Source organism: Urocitellus parryii, chromosome 6 (genome assembly GCF_045843805.1).
Source record: "Urocitellus parryii isolate mUroPar1 chromosome 6, mUroPar1.hap1, whole genome shotgun sequence".
Classification (NCBI taxonomy): domain Eukaryota; kingdom Metazoa; phylum Chordata; class Mammalia; order Rodentia; family Sciuridae; genus Urocitellus; species Urocitellus parryii.
In genome coordinates, this window is record NC_135536.1 from 89,576,121 (window position 1) to 89,598,791 (window position 22,671).

Below are 22,671 nucleotides of genomic sequence, written 5' to 3' on the forward strand. Positions count from 1 at the left end.
GCCTCGAGTAAATAAGTAAATAAATAAATAAATAAATGGGAATCAATGTAACAAAAGAGGTGAAAGACCTCTACAATGAAAACTACAGAACATTAGAGAAAGAAACTGAAGAAAACCTCAGAAGATGGAAAGATCTCCCATGTTCCTGGATAGGCAGAAATAATACAGTCAAAATGGCCATACTACCAAAAGCGTTATACAGATTTAATGCAAATCCTATTAAAATCCCAATGACATTCTTCATAGAAATAGAAAAAGCAGGCCCAAATCTTCATCATGTCAGCCTAGGATCTGACTTCCTTAATAAGACTCCTAAAGCGCAAAAAGATCAAGAATCAATAAATGGGATGGATTCAAATTAAAAAACTTCCTTTTAGCAAAGGAAACAATAACATGGGGAGAGAGTCTACAGATTGGGAGAAAAATCTTTACCACATGCCCCTTCAATAAAGCATTAATCTCTAGGATACATAAAGAACTCAAAAAACTTAACACACACACACAAAAAAACAAATAACCCAATCAATAAATGGGCAAAGGAACTAAGGAGACACTTCACAGAAGAATATAAGTGTTCAACATCTCTAGCAATTAGAGAAATGAAAATCAAAATTACTCTAAGACTTCATCTCACTCCTGTCAGAATGGCAATTATCAAGAGTACAGGCAACAATAAATGTTGGCGAGGATGAGGTGAAAAAGGTACACTTATACATTGCTGGGGGGACTACAAATTGGTGCAACCACTATGCAAAGCAGTATGAAGATTCCTCAGAAAACTGGGAATGGAACCACCATTTGACCCAGCTATCTCACTCCTTGGTTTATACCCAAAGGACTTAAAATCAGCATACTATAGTGACGCGCCATACCAAGTTTATAGAGCTCAATCCACAATAGCTAGACTATGGAACCAACCTAGGTTTCCCTTAATAGATGAATGGAAAAATAAAATTGGTATACATACTCAATGGAGTATTATTCAGCTTTAGAGAAGAGTGAAATTATGGCATATGCTAGTAAACGGTTGGAGTTGGATAATATCATGCTAAGCAAAATAAGCCAATCTCATAAAACCAAAGGCTGAAGGTTTTCTCTAATATGCAGATGCTAATTCACAATAAGAGGGGGGGTGGCACTAGGTAAGAACAGCATTACTTTAGATTAGGTAGAGGGAAGTGATAGGAGGGAAGAGGAGGAGATGTGGGGATAGGAAAAATAGTAGAATAAAACAGACATCATTACAAATATATATATATGACTACATGACCAACATGATTCTGCAACATGTACACTTCAAAAATGAGAAATTATATCCCATCTATGTATGATATATTAAAGTGCAAAAAAGCATTCTACTGTCATGTACAACTAATTGAAACAAATTTTTAAAAAAGCAAGGTAAGGGCTGGGATTGTGGCTCAGCAGTAGAGCGCTTGCCTAGCATGTGCAAGGACCTGGGTTCGATCCTCAGCACCACATTAAAATAAATAAATAAATAAAGATTGTGTCCAACTACAAAACAAAACAAAACAAAACAAAAAAATCAAGCTAAGAAAGAAAGCTACAAAATAAAAGAAAATATAAAACAGACACCAAGAAAGTACAATCAGTTAGGAAGGTATTGACAAACTCCAGGCAAGAAGCAACGACTGCACTGACAAAAAAACAACAGAAAGAACACTTAAGAAAAATTCTTGAGGTGGAGCTGGGGTTGTGGTTCAGTGGTAGTGTGGTCACCTAGCACATGCGAGTCGCTGGGTTCGACTCTCAGCACCACATAAAAATAAATAAATAAATAAAATAAAGATATTGTATCCAACTACAACTAAAAAAAAATTTTTAAGTACATGTATGAAAGAAAATTTAAAAAATAATTCTTCAGGCACTGAAAAATAACCAAGGTTAATTAAAATTTTAAATTTTGACTTGGTAACCAAGTTTTGACAATTCTGGTTCAGAATCCTGAGAACATTGATATTGATTAAAAATTAGTTGTAGCTCAGTGGCAGAGCACCTGCCTTACACATGTGAGGCACTGGGTTCTATCCTCAGCACCACATAAAAGTAAACAAACAAAATAAACAAAATAAAGGCATGCTGTCCACCTACAATTACAAAAAAAAAAAAAATTAAAAGAGAATCCAAGGAAAATGAAATCCAGTATCTATAATATCTAAGAAGAAAGGATATGTTAAGTGCCTGTGATTGAATGGTAATACCGAGTGCAAAAACATGTTAATTTTTCTCTTCCACTTTTTTCACTTCACAAGAACTTTCTTACTAAATTATTCCCTTGCTTAAACAATGTTACCCTACTGCCATAAATGACATAAAGTAAAAATTAACCCAAACTTTTAAAACAGAAATGAATTGAACTTACTGGTGAAAAGATTACTTAGTGAATTTTCTTTCGATAATTCCTTTGAGGATGAAATGCCAATATGTACAATAAAAATGTAAGGTGCATCTTGCCAGGTTTGCAATGGTTCGTGCATTACCTAGAGATGGAAAAAGGCATCAAAATTTAGGCCTTAAGAATTAAGAGCACAAGTTAGCAATATAATATGAGGTTTTTGCTACAGAATATACCTCAGAAACATGGCAGAGTTCTTAATTTTCATTCATTAAAACAGTAGGTACAACAAATAAAATAAGTCTACAGTACAAACAATAAAGTTGCTGGATTATAAATTACTAAAAGACAGGACACCTTGTATCTTATTATACACAAAAGTCACATTTAATGTATTTACTTTTTACCATAGAAAATCTCAACTAAAAATCACTTAACCATTAAGCCTTGCATGCTAGGATACTGTTACGTTTTACACAGTTATCACAAAATTAAGGAATTTGATGTCAATGAACATGAATAATATACATCAATTCCTGAATCTGATTGCCTTTGCTCAAAGACTTTTCCAAAACTACCAGAATTTCTGACATAGTCTCATACTTTAGTAAAAAATTTTATCTTGGGCTAGTCTATATGGGAGGCAAGAGTCATTGCCTGTTGAGGTAAGAGAAGTTAATAGCCTTCAAGTCCTCTGACAAGATTTTGCAGAGTTTGTGAGGAAAATTCACAGCTTCAACACCATAGTTAGAGTATGTTCTATTACCCAGAATTACTGACCCTTTCCTGAACTTGTTTATTAGCCAATAAAATTTATTTTGTGTAATAAACTGCTTTGTTATTAATTTTATATATTTTAAAACTACTCTTACAAATTTCAAAAGGTACTGATTAATTGTCTCAGAGTCCAGGATTTAACAAAAGTATGCATTTAACTCTGGAATGTACATATTTTGACCTTGTAAAAATAAAATTTATGGCTGGGATATAGCTCAGTTGGTAGAATGCTTGCCTCAATTACATAAGGTCCTGGGTTCCATCCCTAGCACCACCACCACCACCACCAAAAAAAAAAAAAATTGTTTTAAAAAACATTTATATGCCAAGCACTGTTAGGCATGTAACCCTTACTACAAACTAAATCCCCAAAATAATCCTATCAGATAGGTACTATTATCTTCTTTTTACATTTTTTAATTGAGGTAAATTCCACGTCATAATTTTAACAATTTTATTATGTATAATTCACATGTAATGTGGTACATGCACGATATTGCACAAACATCACCCCCACCGAGTTCTACAACATATTCAACATCCCAAGAGGAAATCTTTATTCATTAATCAATAACATTCCATCTCTTCTTCTCCCTACCACTTAAAACTACTGGTCTATTTCCTGTCTCTATAGATTCCTCTGTTATGGACATTTCATATATGGAATGAATCACATTATTTGTCCTTTTGAGCTGACTTCTTTCATTTAACACACTTGTTTAAGGTCCATCTCTGTTGAAACATGTTTAAGTATTTCATTCATTTTTATGGATGAATGATATTTCATGGACATAAAAAACTGTTTTTCATTCCTGCTTGGAGTTCAAGTTTGAGATGGTTCTCAATCTTTTTGAAATTCAAGCCTTCATCAAATTTGGCTATTATTTCTTCAACTAGTCTTCTCATATCTTTCTCTTTTCTCCTTCTCATATTCTCATTATGTGTATGTTGGTATACTTGATGGTGTTCCACAGGTCTTCTAAGCTCTGTTCACTTGTTTTCATTCTTTTCTTTCTGCTCCTCTGATGGACAATTTCAATTGTCCTATCTTCAAGTTCATTCTCTCTTCTGCCTGCTCAAAAATACCCCTCTAGACAATTTTTCATTTCCTTTAATGTACTTTTCAACTTTACATTTCTTATTTTTTTAATATATTTTTTGTTTTATCTCTGTGTCCTCCTGGTTTCTTTTAGTTGTCTGAAAATATGTGAGACAGTTCATTTAAAGTCTTTTGTCTACTGGACAAAGTGGCAGCTTCTTTCCCCTATTAAGCTTCTCTTAGTTATTTTTAATTTTTGAACTTAAAAAAAGTTCTGTGAAAGTTGGTGTGTGACATTTTTCACCAGCGTAATAGTTGTTTTGGTGGAAGAGTGGAAACCTAAACACCCCTACTTGGTAACCTCAATGACATCATTCTTATGAGCTCCATTTTACTGTGCACAAAACAGAGGCACACAAGAGAATAACTATCCATCCTAAGTCAACGTATTAATCATGAAGGAGAATTTTGAAATCTAGGACATCTGACCCCAGAGCTTGTCTTTTATCATACCAACTCAATTACCAATTATCTCCTCCACCTTAAAAGATCGGTCTTAAAAACAGTGCCTTCATGATAGTGCCTCAACACTATAACAAGCTTTCAACAATAGGTTCTTTTTCTTTTTCTGGTACTGGGGATTGAACCCAAGAGTGCTGCTGAGCTACATCCCCAGTCCTTTTTACTTTTAATTCTGAAACAGAGTCTTGTTAAATTGCTGAGGCTGACTTCAAACTTGTAATCTATTAGCCTCCTTCTACCAAATAAATTGCTGGGATTACAGGTTTGCACCACTGCATCTGGCTTCAGCAGAACTTTTCTACAACCATCAGTAAGGTAAGATAATTAAAGCTGCATGTGGGATTCCAGTTATCATTGCTGGGAGAAAGGCACACTACAAGGGTGGTTTTATTTCCAATACATTCTGTTTGTAATAAAGCACTGGTGGAATTATAATGATTTCAAACAAAATATACTTTTATCATAAAATTAGCAAGTGCACCCATTGGCATTCACCTAAATACAATTAAAACTTTATGCCCACACAAAAACATGTACACAAGCGTTTACAGGAGCTTATTCATAACTGGTAAAATTTGGAAGCAATCAGATGTCCTTCAACAGCCAAATGAAGAAACCTGTGATACATCCAGACAACAGAATACTATTTAGGACTAAACAGACCACCCAGGGGAATCTTAGATAAATATTACTAAAAGCAAGAAGCAAATCTGAAAAGGCTACATATTTGTATGATTCCAACCATATGATGTTCTGGAAAAGGTTAAACTAGGGAAATAGATCAGTAATTACCATGAGTTAGGAAAGAGGGAGAGATGAACAGGAGGAGGACAGAGGCTTTTCAGAAGGCTGAAGCTATTCTGTATGATAGTATTATGGTGGAAATGTCATTATACATTTGTCAGAACCCAAAATATAAAACACTAACAGTGAACCCTAATGAAAACTATGGACACTGGCTGCTGATGTGTGGATGCTGGATTATCAATTATACCAACTGTACTACAATGTTACAGTACATTGATGGTGAAGGAGGCTGAATATGCAGGCACAGAGTGGGGCATGGAAACTACTTGTATCTTTTGCTGGATATTTTAGTAAACCTAAAACTAATAAAGTCTATTAATTTGTTAAAAATCACAATAACAAACATCACATTATTGCTTAAATTTAAAAACCAATCAAAATATTGAAAACATTCCTTTTATCAATCCTTTCTTAACAGAAGAGACATGGAAAGGACATTTCCTCTACAAATGCATGCTTCATGAGAACTTTAATAAAACAGGATGGAGGTACTGAATTTCTGAGTACCCTTTAAATAGGATTAAAAGTATTCACTTTAGACCCAAATTTTCAGGAAGATAAAAGCACAGATTTTTTTTTTACTTCTTTTAATTATAATCTAAGTATTTCATAAGATTACTTGTAATATTCAATAGGGTCATCTTTCAGCCAGGTTTTTTTTCACTAGGAACAGGGTTCAAGCCTTGAAGAGAATTCAAAGTGTGATACTCACAGAAGAAACTGAATAAAACACAATTACAAACAGCCAACATGCACATAAGTGTTCATCTTCAAGAATAATTTTTTCAATACAATTTATAGTAATAGGGCTGGGGTTGTGGCTCAATGGTAGAATGCTTGTCTAGAACATGTTAGACATTGGGTTCGATCCCCAGCATCACTTAAAAAAACTAAGTAAACAAAGGGTATTGTGTCCACCTACAACTAAAAAATATTTTTTAAAAACAATTTATAGTAATAAATTGTCACTGTATCTAAACAAACTACCTAAAATCTGTGTTGAATAATAACAGCCATTGTTTGTGAACAAGCAGGGAAAACAAACTTACATTCTTAGGATGATAAACTGCTAAAACTTCTCTACAGAGTACTTTGAAAAAACATAGAAAATGAATACTTAGACTCAGCAATTCCACTTCTAGGAATTAAGATGAAAGAAAGTAATACAAATATGCACAAAGACATACCTAGACATTATGGATACGACCCTATCAAAACAGTAAAAATCTGGAAAACAACCCAATATTATGGATTAAGTTAACTGTTAAAACTGTGGTGAATGGAATACTATGCAGTCACAAAAAGGTGAGACAGTATTAAATGTACCAATTTAGCAGTGAGGGAAAAAAAAAAAAAAACATTAAACAGGAGCATCTATGGAGCTGGGGAAATAGCTCAGTGGTAGAGCACTTGCCCTGGGTTCAATCTCCTTTTTGCAAAAAAGAAAAAAAAACAAGGCATATGTAAAATGATCTTATTTTGGTTAATATACATGTACTCTGTGCAATCACACCAAATGGCTAAAAATGCTAGAAAATAAAATTAGCTGCTAGGGAAAGAAATTCTTTTGGAAAGAATTTTAACTTTTTTAAAATTTTTAGTTTAATTTTAATTTTTTAATTAACTTTTTTATTTATATTTGACAGCGGAATGCATTAGAATTCTTATTACACTTATAGAGCACAATTTTTCAAGTCTGGTTATATACAAAGTATACTCATACCAATTCGAGTCTTCATACATGTATTTTGGATAATAATGTCCATCACATTCCACCATCATTTCTAACCCCACGCCCCCTCCCTTCCTTCACATACCTCTGTACCACATAAAAATAAATATCTAGAATTCCTCTATTTCTCCCATGCTCCCGCTCCCTACCCCACTATGAATCAGCCTCCTTACACCAGAGAAAACATTCGGCACTTGGTTTTTTGGGATTGGCTAACTTCATTTAGCATTGTCTTCTCTAATTTCATCCATGATTTTATTCTCTTTTATTGCTGAGTAATATTCCATTGTGTATATATGCCACATTTTCTTTATCCATTCATCTATTGAAGGGCATCTAGGTTGGTTTCACAGTTTAGCTATGTGAATTGTGCTGCTATAAACATCGATGTGCCTATGTCCCTATAGTATGCTGTTTTTAAGTCCTTTGGGTATAGGTAAACAGAGGAGAGGAATAGCTGGGTCAAATGGTGGTTCCATTCCCAATTTTCCAAGAAATCTCCATACTGCTTTCCATATTGGCTGCACCAATTTGTAGTCCCACCAGCAGTGTATGAGTGTACCTTTTTCCCCACATCCTCACCAACATTATTATTGTTTGTATTCATAATAATGAATTTTATCTTTTAAATCAAATCAACACCTTTAATTAATATAGAATTCCTCTGAAGTCAGAAAATAGAGATCTAGAGACAAATGTTGTGACAAAATTCACAACACTACTTAAAACTACAAAATAATAAAAACAAATGGGTACAGTAAGATATAAGTAAGATACTATGCAGGTATTTAAGTAATGACACAACACAACATTTATTGAACTGGAAAGATGTCCACATTATACACATTAAAGTTAAGTATGCTAAGTTAAAAAACAGGTTGCTGGGCTGGGATTATGGCTCAGTGGCAGAGCACTTGCCTAGCATGTGTGAGGCACTTGGTTCAATTCTCAGCACCACATAAAAATAAATACATAAAATCTTTAAAAATGTAAAAATCAATCTTTTTTTAAAAAAGTTGCCATAACACACACTGTAAGATTCCCTTTCTAAAATAAATATAAAATGCACATAGAAGATAAATATATTTATATATATCTGTGTGGCAACATTACAGGTGATTATTTTCTTCTTTTTGCTTATGCACATTTTCTAAATTTGGACAGTGAATTCATCCATATTAGTAATAATAATAAAAAAAAGACAATAGTCAACTTCTGTTTAAAAAAAAAATTAATGAGGGCTAGGGTTGTGGCTCAGTGGTAGAGCGCTCATCTAGCATATACAAGGCCCTGGGTTCCATCCTCAGCACCACATAAAAAAAAATTAAATAAAACAAAGGTATGTGTCCAACTACTTCTAAAAAATAAATATTAAAAAAAAGTAATGAACACTGTCATGCCTACCCCATTTTCACTTTAAACTTTTGTACAATAAAATTGGAATGGAGGTTTCAAGGACACTTGCAGAATGGCCAAATAAGAACTTCTGAAAATCCAGTCATCCACAAAAGTAATGATAACACTGACAAAAACTATATAAAAATTAACTTTTTTGGAACTTCAGAAATTAAAGACTCACAATAATCCAAGAACTGTTTCAAGAAAAATAGCTGAAACCTCAGTAAGATAAACAAGCTCATAAAGTTTTTGTTTACCCTAATTTCATTCTTTTCTTCCAAGCTCGTGAAACCAATGTCCTTGAAACTGGTGATGGCTTTGAAAAACAGCAGTTTGATGCCACAGGAAAAAGGAAAACAGATTTGGAGATCCCTAAAGACCAATCACCTGAGCTGACTAGCAGGTTGCTGAAAACCTCCAATCTCAGGGCTTCTCTACATTTGACCTCAGGGATTACTCAACATGAAAATCCCATACTCAGAGCATTTGTCAAAAACACTTAGCAACAATAATTAAAGATCATAGCTGCCTATGCAACATTAGGAGATGGAGCTATCAAGAAGCAGAACAAAAACTGAAGAGGAAAAAGTCAAGAATGAGATGCCCCATAGGAACTTTGAAAAATTCCAGCAAATGTGTAGGGCAGTGCACACATGTCCATAGCTATGCACAGGTCAGGGGAAACCTGAGAAAGTTCTAATCATTCATCTCTGGCAGATCATAAGGTTCTGCGCAGGAATCAAGTAAAGGTTAAGACAGAGTTGTAAACTGTAAAAGGAAGCCAGACACCAGGTCATGTATTGTATGATTCCATTATATAAAATATCAAGAAGAGACAAACCTACAGAGACAGAATGTGGATTAGTGATTGCAAGAGACTGGAGAATGAAAAATGGAAAATAACTGATAATGGCTACCAGGTTATTTTTCAGCATGATAAAGAATTTTAAAATTAGTGGTTGGTGGTTATACAACTTGTGAATACACTAAAAACCATTAAAAACTTTAAAAGTTTTGTGCTATTATATCTTAAGTTGTTATAAAATTAATCAGCTTTGTAAAAAAAAAACATGACTAAACATGAATAACTATTTTACTTCCTCTATATTTTTAACTGAAAATTTTGTGAAGAATTAGTTATTATAAATTAGAAAGCAAAATAAGCCTCAATACAAGGTGTATTTTTGAAAATTTAAAGCACATATATAACTTTTAGCCTTTTAATTTTCCAAACTTTATTCCAATTATATTCTAGCATTGATAATTTTAGATGGAATTTAAAGTCCTTTTGAAAAAGTTGTTTCCTGTTAACAAATACTTATTGAAGGGAGGAATAATTAAGAAAGCAGTACAGATCTGTATGGAAATACACAAAACGCAAAAGATAAAGTAAAAAGCTGGTAATATTACCCAGAGGCAACCATTACCGGTGTTTAGCATACTGAGAGAACAATTAAAATATGTATGAACATAAATTAAAATATGGTCAAATGCCCCAAATACCCAAATAGACTTACAGTTCTGTCTCCAATAAAGGTAAGATTTGTTCCATTATCCTTAGCCTATAAATATCACAAAAAAGAAAAGAAAATTAATTCAGAATTTTTACTTTACTCTCAGATATATAAAAGACATAAAGAAATAAAAATACATAAGGAAAACAATTACCTCCTGTTTTTCTCCTAAAAGAGGTAGCCGATGCAAAAACTCCCCAGAAAAACTCTATCAAAAGAAACACAAATTAAAGATATATAAATAGTAAAAGGAAAGTGTGCTTTAAAATACTCAGAAACAGTTAAAGGAAACATAATAAAAACTATAATAGAGTATCCACAGTCAAAAATTTCTTAAAAAACCCTGCCGAAAACTGAAAAATAATAACAAACTAAATTGTCAATTTCTCTGTAAGGATAACAAATGTTTAAGAATGACAAAACCTTAAGATACAGGGTATCTGCAGAGGATGGCAGATCTCACAAAATTGTCTCTTGTTGTACAGATGAGGAAAATAAGATTTAAAAAGTATAAAAGCTATAAATAAATAGGATTTCAACCTAAATTCCTGACTCTCAAGTCCACTATTTCTTCTACCACAGAACACTCAATGGTTGTACAAAAGACTACACTAATTGCCCATCTTACCAGTTATTGGTAGATGAGGCATTTTCCTTCCTGAGTAGTTAGATTATGTAATTCAATTCTTACATTAGACTGGAGAAGAGAAAATCTTACCAAAATGTGTACATGAATCTGGAAAGAGTATATCAGATTTAAAAGTAGGGAACCTCAAGTACTAGGACTCAACACATAGCTTTCCATAATCAAATCTAAGAAAGACCAACCAATCCTCTTAGCTTGGAGATAAATTTGGAGAAAAACAGAAAACATACAAATGACTCAACATCATTTCTGGCTTCCTTTTTTTTTTTTTTTTTTAACCTTTTCTCTTCCATTTAAAAGCTATTTCCTTTTCAAGTCCATAAAATCTATGCTATGGCTGGGCGCAGTGGCACACGCCTGTAATCCGAGCAGCTGGGAAGGCTGAAACAAGAAGAAAGCGAGTTCAAAGCCAGCCTCAGCAAGGCAATATCTAAGCAACTCAGTGATACCCTCTTTCTAAATAAAATACAAAACAGGGCTGGGGATGTGGCTCAGAGCTCAAGTTCAATCCCCAATACACCTCCCTGCCAAAAATCTAAACTATAACAAGAACTGAACTCTAATAATTCAATAATCAATTACTTCATTTGCTTATCAATTAGCAATTCTTAATTAAAATCTTATAAATAGGCCAGTGTGGTGACACACACCTGTAATCCCAGATACAAAGGCTAAGGTGGGATGACTGCATATTTGAGGTCAGCCTTGACAATTTAATAAGACTCTGTCTCCAAATAAAACATAAGAAGGTCTGGGAGTATAGCTCAGTGGCAGAGAGCCCCTGGGTTCAATCCCCAGTACCAAACAAAAACAAATATTATAAATAAACTTTACCTCTAGAGACTGGATAGAATACCTAACTTTCAGGGAACTCCCTGCCATTTCATGGCAATTTGGAAAATATTCCCAAACAACTTTTTCAATATTTTTTCAAGGGTTTGGTGGGGATTGAATCAAAGTCCTTACACATGATAGGCAAGTGATCTACCACTGAGATACATCCTCAACCCCTCCAAAGCAATTTTTAAATCAGTAAAGACTATCAAAATAACTATTTTCAATATCTATGATTCTATTTCTAAGTAAATAGAATTTCACTTTAGAAACCACACTTACATAATATAAATATTTATAGCATCAAAACTTATATATACTAATCATCTCTTCTTTCTCTAAAATAAGGTATAAAACTCCACTTTAAGGCAGTGACATCCTTTTGACTTCAGATCTATAGTAGTAAAACATTAAAAAAAAAAACTGATTTTTCTGGGAACCTAGTAATTAGATGAGGCAAGAGAATTAAAAATTTGAGGTGTTAAGGGTTGAAGATGTAGCTCAGTGGTAGAATGCTTGTCTAGCATGCACAAGATGCTGGGTTTGATCAGAAGGATTGTAAAAATAATAATAATTTCTTTTTGAGGCATTAAATGCCCATCAACAGATGAATGAACAAATGTGAAATATACTAACAAGGGAATATAAATCAGTCTTAAAAGGGAATAAAATTCTGATACATGATAGAACACAGATGAACCTTGGCAACATGTGAAGTAAAAGAATCCAGAACAAAAAGTATATGATATTACTTAAGAGGCATCTAGGACAGTCAAATCATAGAGACAGAAAGTTACTAGGGACTAGGAGTGGAGGGCAGTGACTGTTTAATGGGTATGAGTTTCATTTGGGATGATGAAAGTTCTGGAGATAGACAGTGGTGATAGTTAAAGTCACTGAATTGTACTTACAAGGTTAAAATGACAATATATATCTTCCACAATAAAAAAAAAAAGTCTGCTTTTTACATACAAAGTATATCCTCTCTTTAATGAGATGAATATATAAGTGGTTGACTATGCACCTATCAAAACAAGCTTCCAAATTATTTCACCTACAAGAAATAATTGTAGGGCTGGGGTTGTAGCTCAGTGGTACAGCTCTTGCCTTGCATGCATGAGGCCCTGGGTTCTATCCCTAGCACCATATAAAAATAAGCAAATAAAGATAAAGATATTGTGTCCATCTACAACTAAAAAAAATTTAAAAAAAAAAAAGAAATAATTGTAGGGGGAACTGATTATGTTAAATACATATAGAATTACATTATCCACCTCTTCTATATCCCTTTTTAAGATTACCTGTGTTTTAAAGAGTTCGCTGCAGTTCTGGAATAATTTTGATGATGTCTGGTATTTCCCAGACAAGCCTCTTTTTTCCTTAAGTTTTTCCAAATATGTCTCTACTTCTTCTGCCTGGAAAAGGGGAGATACAAAGTATTTACACAAATAAATACAAAGATACAGTTTCATGCCACTGTTTTGGTTCTTGATAAGTGGCAACAATTTATTCACCATTGTTTTTGTACCAGGAGTGCATAGTAAAAAGAATTTGATACAAAGTATTTAATTTTCCTATCACATACAAGATATTCAGAGGATAACAAATAGATCAAATTTGTGGTACAAGTTTTTAGTTTGCTATTTTAAAAATTAATAGCATCAAGCAAAGACCATAAAACAGTATCCAGGAATCTAATGTTAAGAAACTCTGAAGGGCTGAATTCTTGTCTTTGGCTCACAAAAGATAGTTCTCTAGGAAATCTGAGGGAAACTGTCAGAGTTCAGAGTTTCTGTCACATGAAAATACATTTGAAAGAGTCACTGACCAACTTAACATTAATAAAAAGATATACACTTCCTCACAGCTATTGCTGATACTCTCCAACTTCTATCTTTGTGACCTATTAGTTCTGTGATTTTTCTCCAATATCCACATCTCTGATGTTGCCTTCATTAGAAAAAGCTCCAATACCAAACCTCCAACCTTTTGTTTTATCATCTTCATATTTTCATCTTATAGCAATCCAAAATACTTGATACTTGCATTTCCTATGAAGACAATCTGCTAAGCTCTTAACCACTTTATACAAGTTTCAAATGTCTGAGCCTTTTACTGAAAATTCAATTAGTAATCAAGCAAGAGAAAAGTATCACTGATAATTCAAACTATATTCTGAAATGTTACAAATTCTCTCTTAAATTCTTCACACCTTTCATTCCTTTCTGTCATAGTCAATCTCACCCAATGTTATATAACAAAAACAAAACACAAGTACCACTGCTGCATAAAAGATCATATAAAACTTCAGTATCAAGCAGAGATTTAAAATGCTTATGTTTTGAAAAACTACCTGGATGGTGGGCACTTTTTAAAGACCATGTTATCTTTGTAAAGAAACTTCAAGAATAGAAAAATTTTAGGGGGGAAAAAAAGAAATAAGGTGCAAATTGCAAATCGTGGGCTAGAAACAGAATGGAAAAGGCCTGAAAAATCCATCTTAGAGAAAGGTATCTTTAATGCTCAAATATCATGTACCCTGGCAATTCTTTTTTATAACTTATAAATTTTATTTATTTTTAAATTAATTTTTTAAATTTATATATGCAGCAGAATGCATTACAATTCTTATTACAAATACAGAGCACCATTTTTCATATCTCTGGTTGTATACAAAGTATATTCACACCAATTCGTGTCTTCATAAATGTACTTTGGATAATAATATCCATCACATTCCACCACCACATTTTACCACCAATTCTTTTTTTTTTTTTTTTTAATATTTATTTTTTAGTTCTTGGCGGACACAACATCTTTGTTGGTATGTGGTGCTGAGGATCGAACCCGGGCCACACATGCCAGGCGAGCGCGCTACAGCTTGAGCCACATCCCCAGCCCTTTACCACCAATTCTAACCCCATGCCCCCTCCCTTCCCTTCCCACCCCTCTGCCCTATCTAGAGTTCATGTATTCCCCCATGCTCCCCCTCCCTACCCCACTATGAATCAGCCTCCTTATATCAGAGAAAACATTCGGCCCAGGGCCCGGCCCCTCCACTGGCGGGGCAGTACCATGGCAATTCTAAAAAGAATGGTCCATAACCCCTTTCAGAAGGTCTAAGAAATCAAATTCTTTTTGCTATGCACTCCTGGTACAAAAACAATGGTGAATAAATTGTTGCCACTTATCAAGAACCAAAACAGTGGCATGAAACTGTACTAGCAGTTCCATTCTTCACAGTCATAAACTCAAGTTACAAAAAAAAAAAAAAAAAAAAATCTAAGATGTAAGAATGTCCTTGACACACAGTAAAACTTTTAAAATTATTAATTTTATGCCAGACATGGTAGGGCACATCTGTTGGGAGGCCAACCTGAACAACTTAGCAAGACCCTATGTCAAAATAAAAATTTAAAAAGGCTAGGGATGTAGCACAGTTGCAGAGCATTTGCTGAGCATGCCTGAGGCCCTAGGTTCAATCCCCACTACCACCACCATCACAACAAAGGATTATTAATAAAAACAAGTCTGGGTCTGTGAGTACATGCCTTTTTTAATCACTTAAGTAACAAAATGGAAAGTATGCAAAATATGATAAATGAATATCTTGAAAAAAGCATTGTGTAATTGTTTTGTCATGTGAGCAAAACATAACTTTTTTTAACTTGAAAAAATGACTGACAAACTATGGTTATTCAGACTTGGTGATTTGGGAAATATTCTCCTAGATATCTGTCTCAAACCTGTCTTAAGATAAAAAATCAAAAATTAAAAGGACTAGGGATGTACCTCAGTGGTATGGTAAGGGTACAATCCCTAGTGGGGTGGGGGAACGGACAGAGAATGGATGGAAAGAAAAGAGAGATCTACAAGAATGCAAAATAAAGTTAACCCTCTATGCTTCTTGAAAACTAGTTATTTTCATTAAAAATATTATTTATAGTAACATGTTACAAGGTGCCACTTTAAAATAACTTACTAAATATATTTCCTCAGTTTTAATTTCTAAAAGAGAAACCAGTGTGCACAAAGGCTTTTGGTATCCACGATAATTTTAAGAATGCTAAGGACTATAACTTCAAGGAAGAAATTGATAATATTATTGATAATATTATAGAACTACTGATTAAGATGGGTATGAAAATAGAAATGAGAGTTATTAACAGTGAAATTTAGAGTTAAATATACAATGAGTTAATATTTTAAAGATTTATATAATTCCATCAACAATATTTTCTAAATGATCAATGAATGATATTAAAATCATGCATGGGTAAAAGATCCATTCAAGGGGCTGGGATTGTGGCTCAGCGTAGAGCGCTCGCCAAGCACAGGCGGGACTTGGGTTCGATCCTCAGCACCACATAAAAATAAAGCCACTGTGTTGTGTTCATCTATATCTAAAAAAAGAAATATTAAAAAGAAAAAAAAGATCCATTCAAGCATTTCATACTACAGGACACAAAAAAATTCACTAATATGATTTCAGATTCCACATTTCAATCGATCTTTAAAAAACTCCACTGATAAAAAATAAATAAAAATCTTAAACCCTTTTATAGTTTTGGTACAGAAACAGAACTATTCCTAATTATTTAAAAGATTACTCATATACCAGTTCTTTTTCCAACTATGTATATGTATGAGGTTAGATTTTCAACATATACTTCAACCTAAAATAATATATCAAATAGGTTAAAAAATGAGATTTAGGAATCTAGCAGTCTTCTGTTCTGACAGATTTTAATTAAAAAGATCTACAAGTCAGACATGGTGACACACATGTACCAGCAGTACGGGAGACTGAGGCAAGAGAATCATAAGTTTGAAGCTAGCCTTAGCAACTTAACATAACGCTGTCTCAAAATTAAAAATTAAAAGGACTGGGGATGTAGCTCAGTGGTAGGGTGAGGGTTCAATCCCTAGTGGGGTGGGGGAAAAGATGGAGAATGGGCAGAAAGAGAGATCTATAAGAACGTAAAATAATGTTAACCTTCTATGCTTTTTGAAAAATAGTTGTTTTCGTTAAAAATGTTATTTATACTAACACGTAAAAAGTTACATGTTTAATAATAACTTACTAAATATATTTCCTCCGTTTTAATTTCCAAAAGAGAAATCAATGTGAACAAAAGGCTTTTGGTATCCACAATTTTAAGAATGCTAAGAGTTCTGTCAGGCATGGTGGCACAGGCCTGTAATCCCAGAGACTTAAGGAGGCTGAGACAGGAAGACCACAAATTGAAGGCCAGCCTCAGCAACTTAGCAAGAATCTATCTCAAAAATTAAAAAATATAAAAAAGGACTAAGGATGTAGCTCAGTGGTAAAGTGTCCCTGAATTCAATTCCCACTACCAAAAAAAAAAAAGTGACAAAAGAATGTTAAGAGTTCCAAGATCAAGGGGCTGAGGTTGTAGCTCAGTGGTAGCGTGCTTGCTAGCATGCGTGAGGCACTGGGTTCAATCCTCAGCACCACATAAAAATAAAAATAATGTCCATCAACAACTAAAAAAATATTTAAAGAAAAAAATAAAAAGAGCTCTAAGATCAAAAAGTCTGAGAACTTGAGGCTGGGGATATAACTCAGTTGGCAGAGTGCTTGTCTTACATGCACAACGCCCTGGGTTTTAATTCCCAGCACCACAAAAAAAAAAGTCTGAGAATTGCTAATATAGCAGATCTGTAAATTGAGAACAATGGATTTTAGTTACAGCTCTACTCCTCCACAACTACATGATATTCTCTCCTCTATAAAATTAAGAGTTTGGGACCAGATGACCTTTCTAGAGTCGAAGAAAAATCTATAATTTTATGTTCCTTACCTTGAAATTGTAAATTTCATTGTAACAATCAGCACTTTTCAGGAACCAGGTAATGTTCAAAGACAAATCACAAGGTTCTCCATCAACTATAAAGAAATAATTATAAACAAAAGATGATTCTCAAGTGAAGCATTTTTCCAAAAAGCATTTCCCTATAATATTCTAATTATTATCTACCCTCTACTTAAATACTGAGAGATCATCCCTTCTCCTAACATAAGGAAATGGGTTAACATATGCAAAAAGAACTGAATATTCTTTAGATAAAATATAGTTATTTTCAGAAAGGGATAATAATTAAGTAATTTTTTATTCTTTTGACTGTGAATCTATTTCTATACCTTAAAAACCTCGATTTCTAGATCTCTACTGGGAAAATTTGGGAGTGATAAAAACAGTTCCAAGTTAAAACCAGTCTTCTAGTAATCAAATATTTATTGAACAGAGTTTACAAAGGTACAACAGCACAGCATAGCACAGCATTAGGTCAAAGAAAAAAACAGACAGGAAAGAATTACTAAAGATACTTAAAGAGGCTATACTCTAGTTGAAGAGATACAGAATAACATGAAAAATGTCACATTCACAATTGTTAATTGTGGTTTAAATAATAGTTCCACTGAAGGAAAAATTCCTGGCTTAGACCTTGAAAGACATCAATGATGGACACAAAGAGCAATAAACAAAAAAGCAAGCATGGCTGGGAAAGGTTGAAAAGACAGTATTAGATTTTTTTTTTCAAAGCTCACCCTAGGCCTCATGAAATCATGGAAACTTCATATAATTCGAAGTTTGGACACACTATTTTAACAGATCAAGGCACTATTCTGAAAATTTGGGAATGTAAATCTAACTATATGACTGATTAGCTGTCTCACCTGGGAGAAGTCAGCATTCCCTTTTATCTGGAAAAGCACTGGAAAAGGACAATACACTAAAGATTCCCTGCTTTACACAAATGTGACAATCATGACTGCATTCAGGAATCTACCTCTGGTTCACAACAAAAGAAGCAACCTAATTATAAGCTCCTCCTTTTTGTTTGTTTATTTTAAAATGTTTTCTCAGATTAATTTTTAAACAACCACACATTTTCATAGGGCAGTGCTAGAATATGCAAAACTTCAATTTGTTGAGTATAATTTATGGAAATGATATAAAGGATACTATAATCTAGCTATGAACTATTCAGAAGAACACCTCTAGAGCTAGGATTAATAAATTAAGTCAGTAAGAAAACATCCCCTAAAAAAGAATGCAAGGGAACTAAGCTGCAAAAATATTGCTGTTTATGTTAAAAAAATAATAATAAGACAAAGTTTAGAACTCTGAATGGAAGACCTGAATAGAGATGATGAAAATGGTCGCATCTATGCCATCAAAGACCATACACCAGGCTGGGGTTGTGGCTCAGTGTTAGAGCGCCTGCCTCGCACATATGAGGCATTGGGTTCGATCCTCAGTTCGACATAAAAACAAATTTAAAAAAAATAAAAGTACTGTGTCCATCTACAACAAAAAGAAAAAAAAAGACCATATACCATACGCACAAAAACATAAAATCACAGCCAATTGGTACACAGAAGTAACAGAAAATTTTTAAGGAGCCTCAAATCCTCCAAAAAACTTTAAAATATAGATCAAAATGCAGGTGAGAAAAATACTACTGTCTAAAAGAGTATCCAGGCCAGGAGAGTGGGCAGCTATAATTCCAGCTACTCAGGTGGACTGCAAGTTCGAGGCCAGCTTCGGCAACCAAATAAGACCCTATCTCAAAAAATACGTAGTGGCATACTCCTGTAATCCCAATAGCTCAGGAGGCTGAGGCAGAAGGATTACAAGTTCGCAGTCAGTCTTAGCAATAGCAAGGTGCTAAGTAACTCAGTGAGACCCTGTCTCTAAATAAAATACAAAATAGGACTGGGGATGTGGCTCAGTGGTTGAGTGCCCGAGTTTAATCCCCAGTACCGAAATAAATAAACAGGACTACAGGTGATACTCAGTAATAGAGCGCCCTTAGGTTCAATCCATATTACCACAAAAAAATAAAAGAGTACCCAGTACATAATAAGTATTTAACAACTATTTACTAAACAATTAAAAGAATAAAATCATCTAATTACACCTTTAAACTTTGCACTTTCTAGAGGAAGGTATGTTTAGAAATACACATTAGTCTGTTAAAAATACGTAGTGAACCTATTAACCAGTAATCCCAGCAACTCAGGAGGCTGAGACAGGATTTCAAGTTTGAGGCGAACCTCAGCCACATAGTGAGCCCCTGAATCAATATTAAAAAATAAAAATGCCTGGGATTGTAGTTCAGTGCTAAAGCACTCCTGGGTTTAATTCCCAGTTTAAAATAAAGAAAAAAGAATTGTACAGCAATCATCTGGATTTTATCCCTCATCTTGAAACTGAGCTTCCCATAACCATTTATTCTCTTAAATAAAGCCCGTTTCAGAACTAAAAGGAAGCTTTTCTTTAATACACAATGGAATAGTTTAGATTCAGATACAGTGGTTGTCCCACTAGACAAACTGGTTTTGTTCTACATAATCCCTATTTCCTGGTAATATATCTAAACTTCATCTTCCTCAAGGTGGTAAAATACTCCTTTGGTAAATAAAAGATCTATTGAACACATTTGTTCTGAGCAATGGTCTGACAAACCTAGGTCATGTTTTCAGTAAACATCTAATCAGCATACAAGTGTAAAATTACTGATATCTCTATGACTCAGAACAGATTAAAAACCTATGCAATCAACCGACATAATTACATATAATTCAACTGAGATGACTGAATGTTATATATGTAATGCATAACTATTTATACATATGCAGACTATTTATTCAACACAAATTTAATGTAGTATAAATGAGTATATGACATATAATAAGTATTATTGTATATAACATATAGTGTATATTCATGTATAATAAACTGAAAAATAAGGGAAGAAAATAAAGTTCACACAAGTATTCTGAATAGTATTTAATGAAAGGACCTTAGTTATACCAAATGTTTATACCTATATAGTGTTGGACTACCAAAGTTTTGAACTTAAAAATACATTGCAAATACATGATCAGAAGTGGAAAATAGGTAACTTAGAAATTTCACTTATAACTTCAAAAACTCAAGAAAATTCATGAAATTCAAAAACTCACATTTCAGGAAGATAGTGGTATTTCTGAAAAGGATCTTTCCAAAACTAAAATAATTTTTCCCCTGCAAAGTTTAAAAAAAAAAAAGAAAATTTAGCATCAGATCACTTCAATTCCCACAACAGAATATAGCTACTTAAAAGTATAAAATATTAAAATTAGCTTTTCCCCCCAAGTTAGTTTTCTTAACTAAAAAATAGTAACGTCTTTTCTTTTAGTGAAATTTGATCACAAAGTGCACAATTTTTCCCCACAGGCCACAAAGCAAGGAATTTAGAAGGGAGGCTACTAGGAAGCTCAACCTAAATCTTCATTTGTCTTACCCCTCAATAATCAACTCATTTCCTTCACTCACTGATCAATGCCGAGAAGAACCAATAGAGGTTAGGTGTCATTGTCGGTTGTCCCGCCTCAAATAATCACTCTTATGTTTAAATCTAAAACTTAACTATTCATCATTAAAGAACCAGGAAAACCCTAAAATTGAGAACAAGTTCTTCACCAAATGAATATAAACTATAATGTATGCTGTATAAATTTACAGTGGGCGAGCGCAGCAAAATGAAACAAAAAAGCCAACGTGGTTTTCACACAGTTAATGCTTTTTTTTTTTTTTTTAGAACTTCGTGCCTGCATCTAGTTTATGTCCTATGAAGGACAAAATGAAGTTTTAAAAAGTGGGTGGAACAGATAGTCTATTTATCTAGTTAATTGACCAAATTTAAAAAATTAGCCTTACCAAATTATATTTTAGAATTCTTTCTTTCATTTTTAGTCATTCCGATGTTGAAAATAGATTTTTAAATACCAAGGATTCTTAACCTTAGAAAAACTTAGAATAACCAATTTAAAGTGAAAATAAAATCTAACCATTTTGAAAGCAGAATTACCCAGAAAAAAAAAAAAAAGAGTGCAGAGGTAAAAAGAAACGAAGACGTCTTTTTACACATCCCTCCTAACTTGGGCTCACTGTACTCTGTAAAACTTCAGCTGAAAAATAAAACACTATCTGATATCAAGTTTAAATCTCTCTCAAGTCAGGCACTGAAAGTTGTTACTTTCTAATGAGAACCCGTTCTACTACTCCTTTGCGCAGCTTAAGTATCCCTGACTTTCTACCTAGCCATTCCACCAAGAACAGCTTTCCGCTCCAGGGAGGTGGGTCCCAGGGGGCCGGCTACACAGACTCTCCCGGAATCCCACCCCTTCGGAAGCAATCTTCTTCCGAACCTTCATGAACCCCTTGGGCCGCCGTAGCCCCACCTCTTGCTCCTCCAGGCTCAGTAGCTCGCTACTCTTTTAACACTCACCGACGGTATCGGAACGTGCCACTTGGATCGGTCGGCAGCAGAAACGGGTGCCAGCCCTACGCCGAAAAGCGACAATGGGTACAATTGAGGCCCCAGAAGAAAAAGAATGACAGGTAACACCTGAAGCCACGCAGCTGCCGCCATCTTCACAGCCATGGAGTGTCTACTGAAAGCATTTCACCTCCTTCCGGTTTGTCCCGCCCTCTTCCGGCTCTGCTCTGAGGGCGGGATCATCCGGGTCCTCGAAACCTCTTGGGGCTTGTTTGTTTTGCAACCTAGTGGCCACTGCTCTGACAGTCGTACTAGATGTAGTGTGAGACTTTGGACCTATTGCGCAGGCGTCGTCCTGTGGCAACCTGGTCGGTTTGATTAAGAAGATCTCCCATAGCCACTCAGGCGTCCGGCTTCTGCTCTGCAGCGTTCGGCTCTCCCCTCCTCCCTCTTGCCCTAACCCCTCATTCCTTCTAAGTCCAACGGGGTCCGAAGTCTGGAGAAGCGGTAATTCTGGTTGCCTGATAGGCGTCCTTTAGCAAGTTGTCCCGTTTGGGACCTGTTTAAGCAAAGGCTGGAATTTGGCACTCGTGTAGTAGAAGCGATTCCTAGCTGGATGGTATAATAAAAAAAAATCTTTAAAAGAGCCTTTTTCAGCTACAGGAGATTGGCCGGACAATCAGCTTACAGTAAATACCTCGCCGGTACTTCTCTTTCAAACTAAAATAGGGAAAAGAGTGCATCAGTTTT

At 34.3% G+C, this 22,671-nt stretch overlaps 2 protein-coding genes across 4 annotated transcripts in view; one reads left to right on the forward strand and one right to left on the reverse strand.

The window, feature by feature from the left end:
- The window catches only part of Tmem87a (transmembrane protein 87A), a 61,595-nt gene extending 39,496 nt beyond the window's left edge, over nucleotides 1-22,099 (reverse strand). Inside the window, exons 1-7 of the mRNA XM_077799461.1 lie at nucleotides 21,931-22,099; nucleotides 20,624-20,684; nucleotides 17,451-17,536; nucleotides 12,927-13,040; nucleotides 10,300-10,353; nucleotides 10,149-10,193; nucleotides 2,384-2,501 (exon numbers count right to left, since the gene is read on the reverse strand). Coding sequence (XP_077655587.1) covers nucleotides 2,384-2,501; nucleotides 10,149-10,193; nucleotides 10,300-10,353; nucleotides 12,927-13,040; nucleotides 17,451-17,536; nucleotides 20,624-20,684; nucleotides 21,931-22,086 — 634 coding nt within the window. The 5' untranslated portion in view covers nucleotides 22,087-22,099. The remainder of the gene's footprint in view (nucleotides 1-2,383; nucleotides 2,502-10,148; nucleotides 10,194-10,299; nucleotides 10,354-12,926; nucleotides 13,041-17,450; nucleotides 17,537-20,623; nucleotides 20,685-21,930) is intronic.
- The window catches only part of Ganc (glucosidase alpha, neutral C), a 78,114-nt gene continuing 77,403 nt past the window's right edge, over nucleotides 21,961-22,671 (forward strand). The window contains exon 1 of one of the 3 annotated variants that reach the window (XM_026392794.2): nucleotides 21,961-22,043. The gene's annotated coding sequence lies outside the window, so the exon portion shown is untranslated. The other 2 variants (XM_026392803.2, XM_026392787.2) reach the window with 2 other exon arrangements.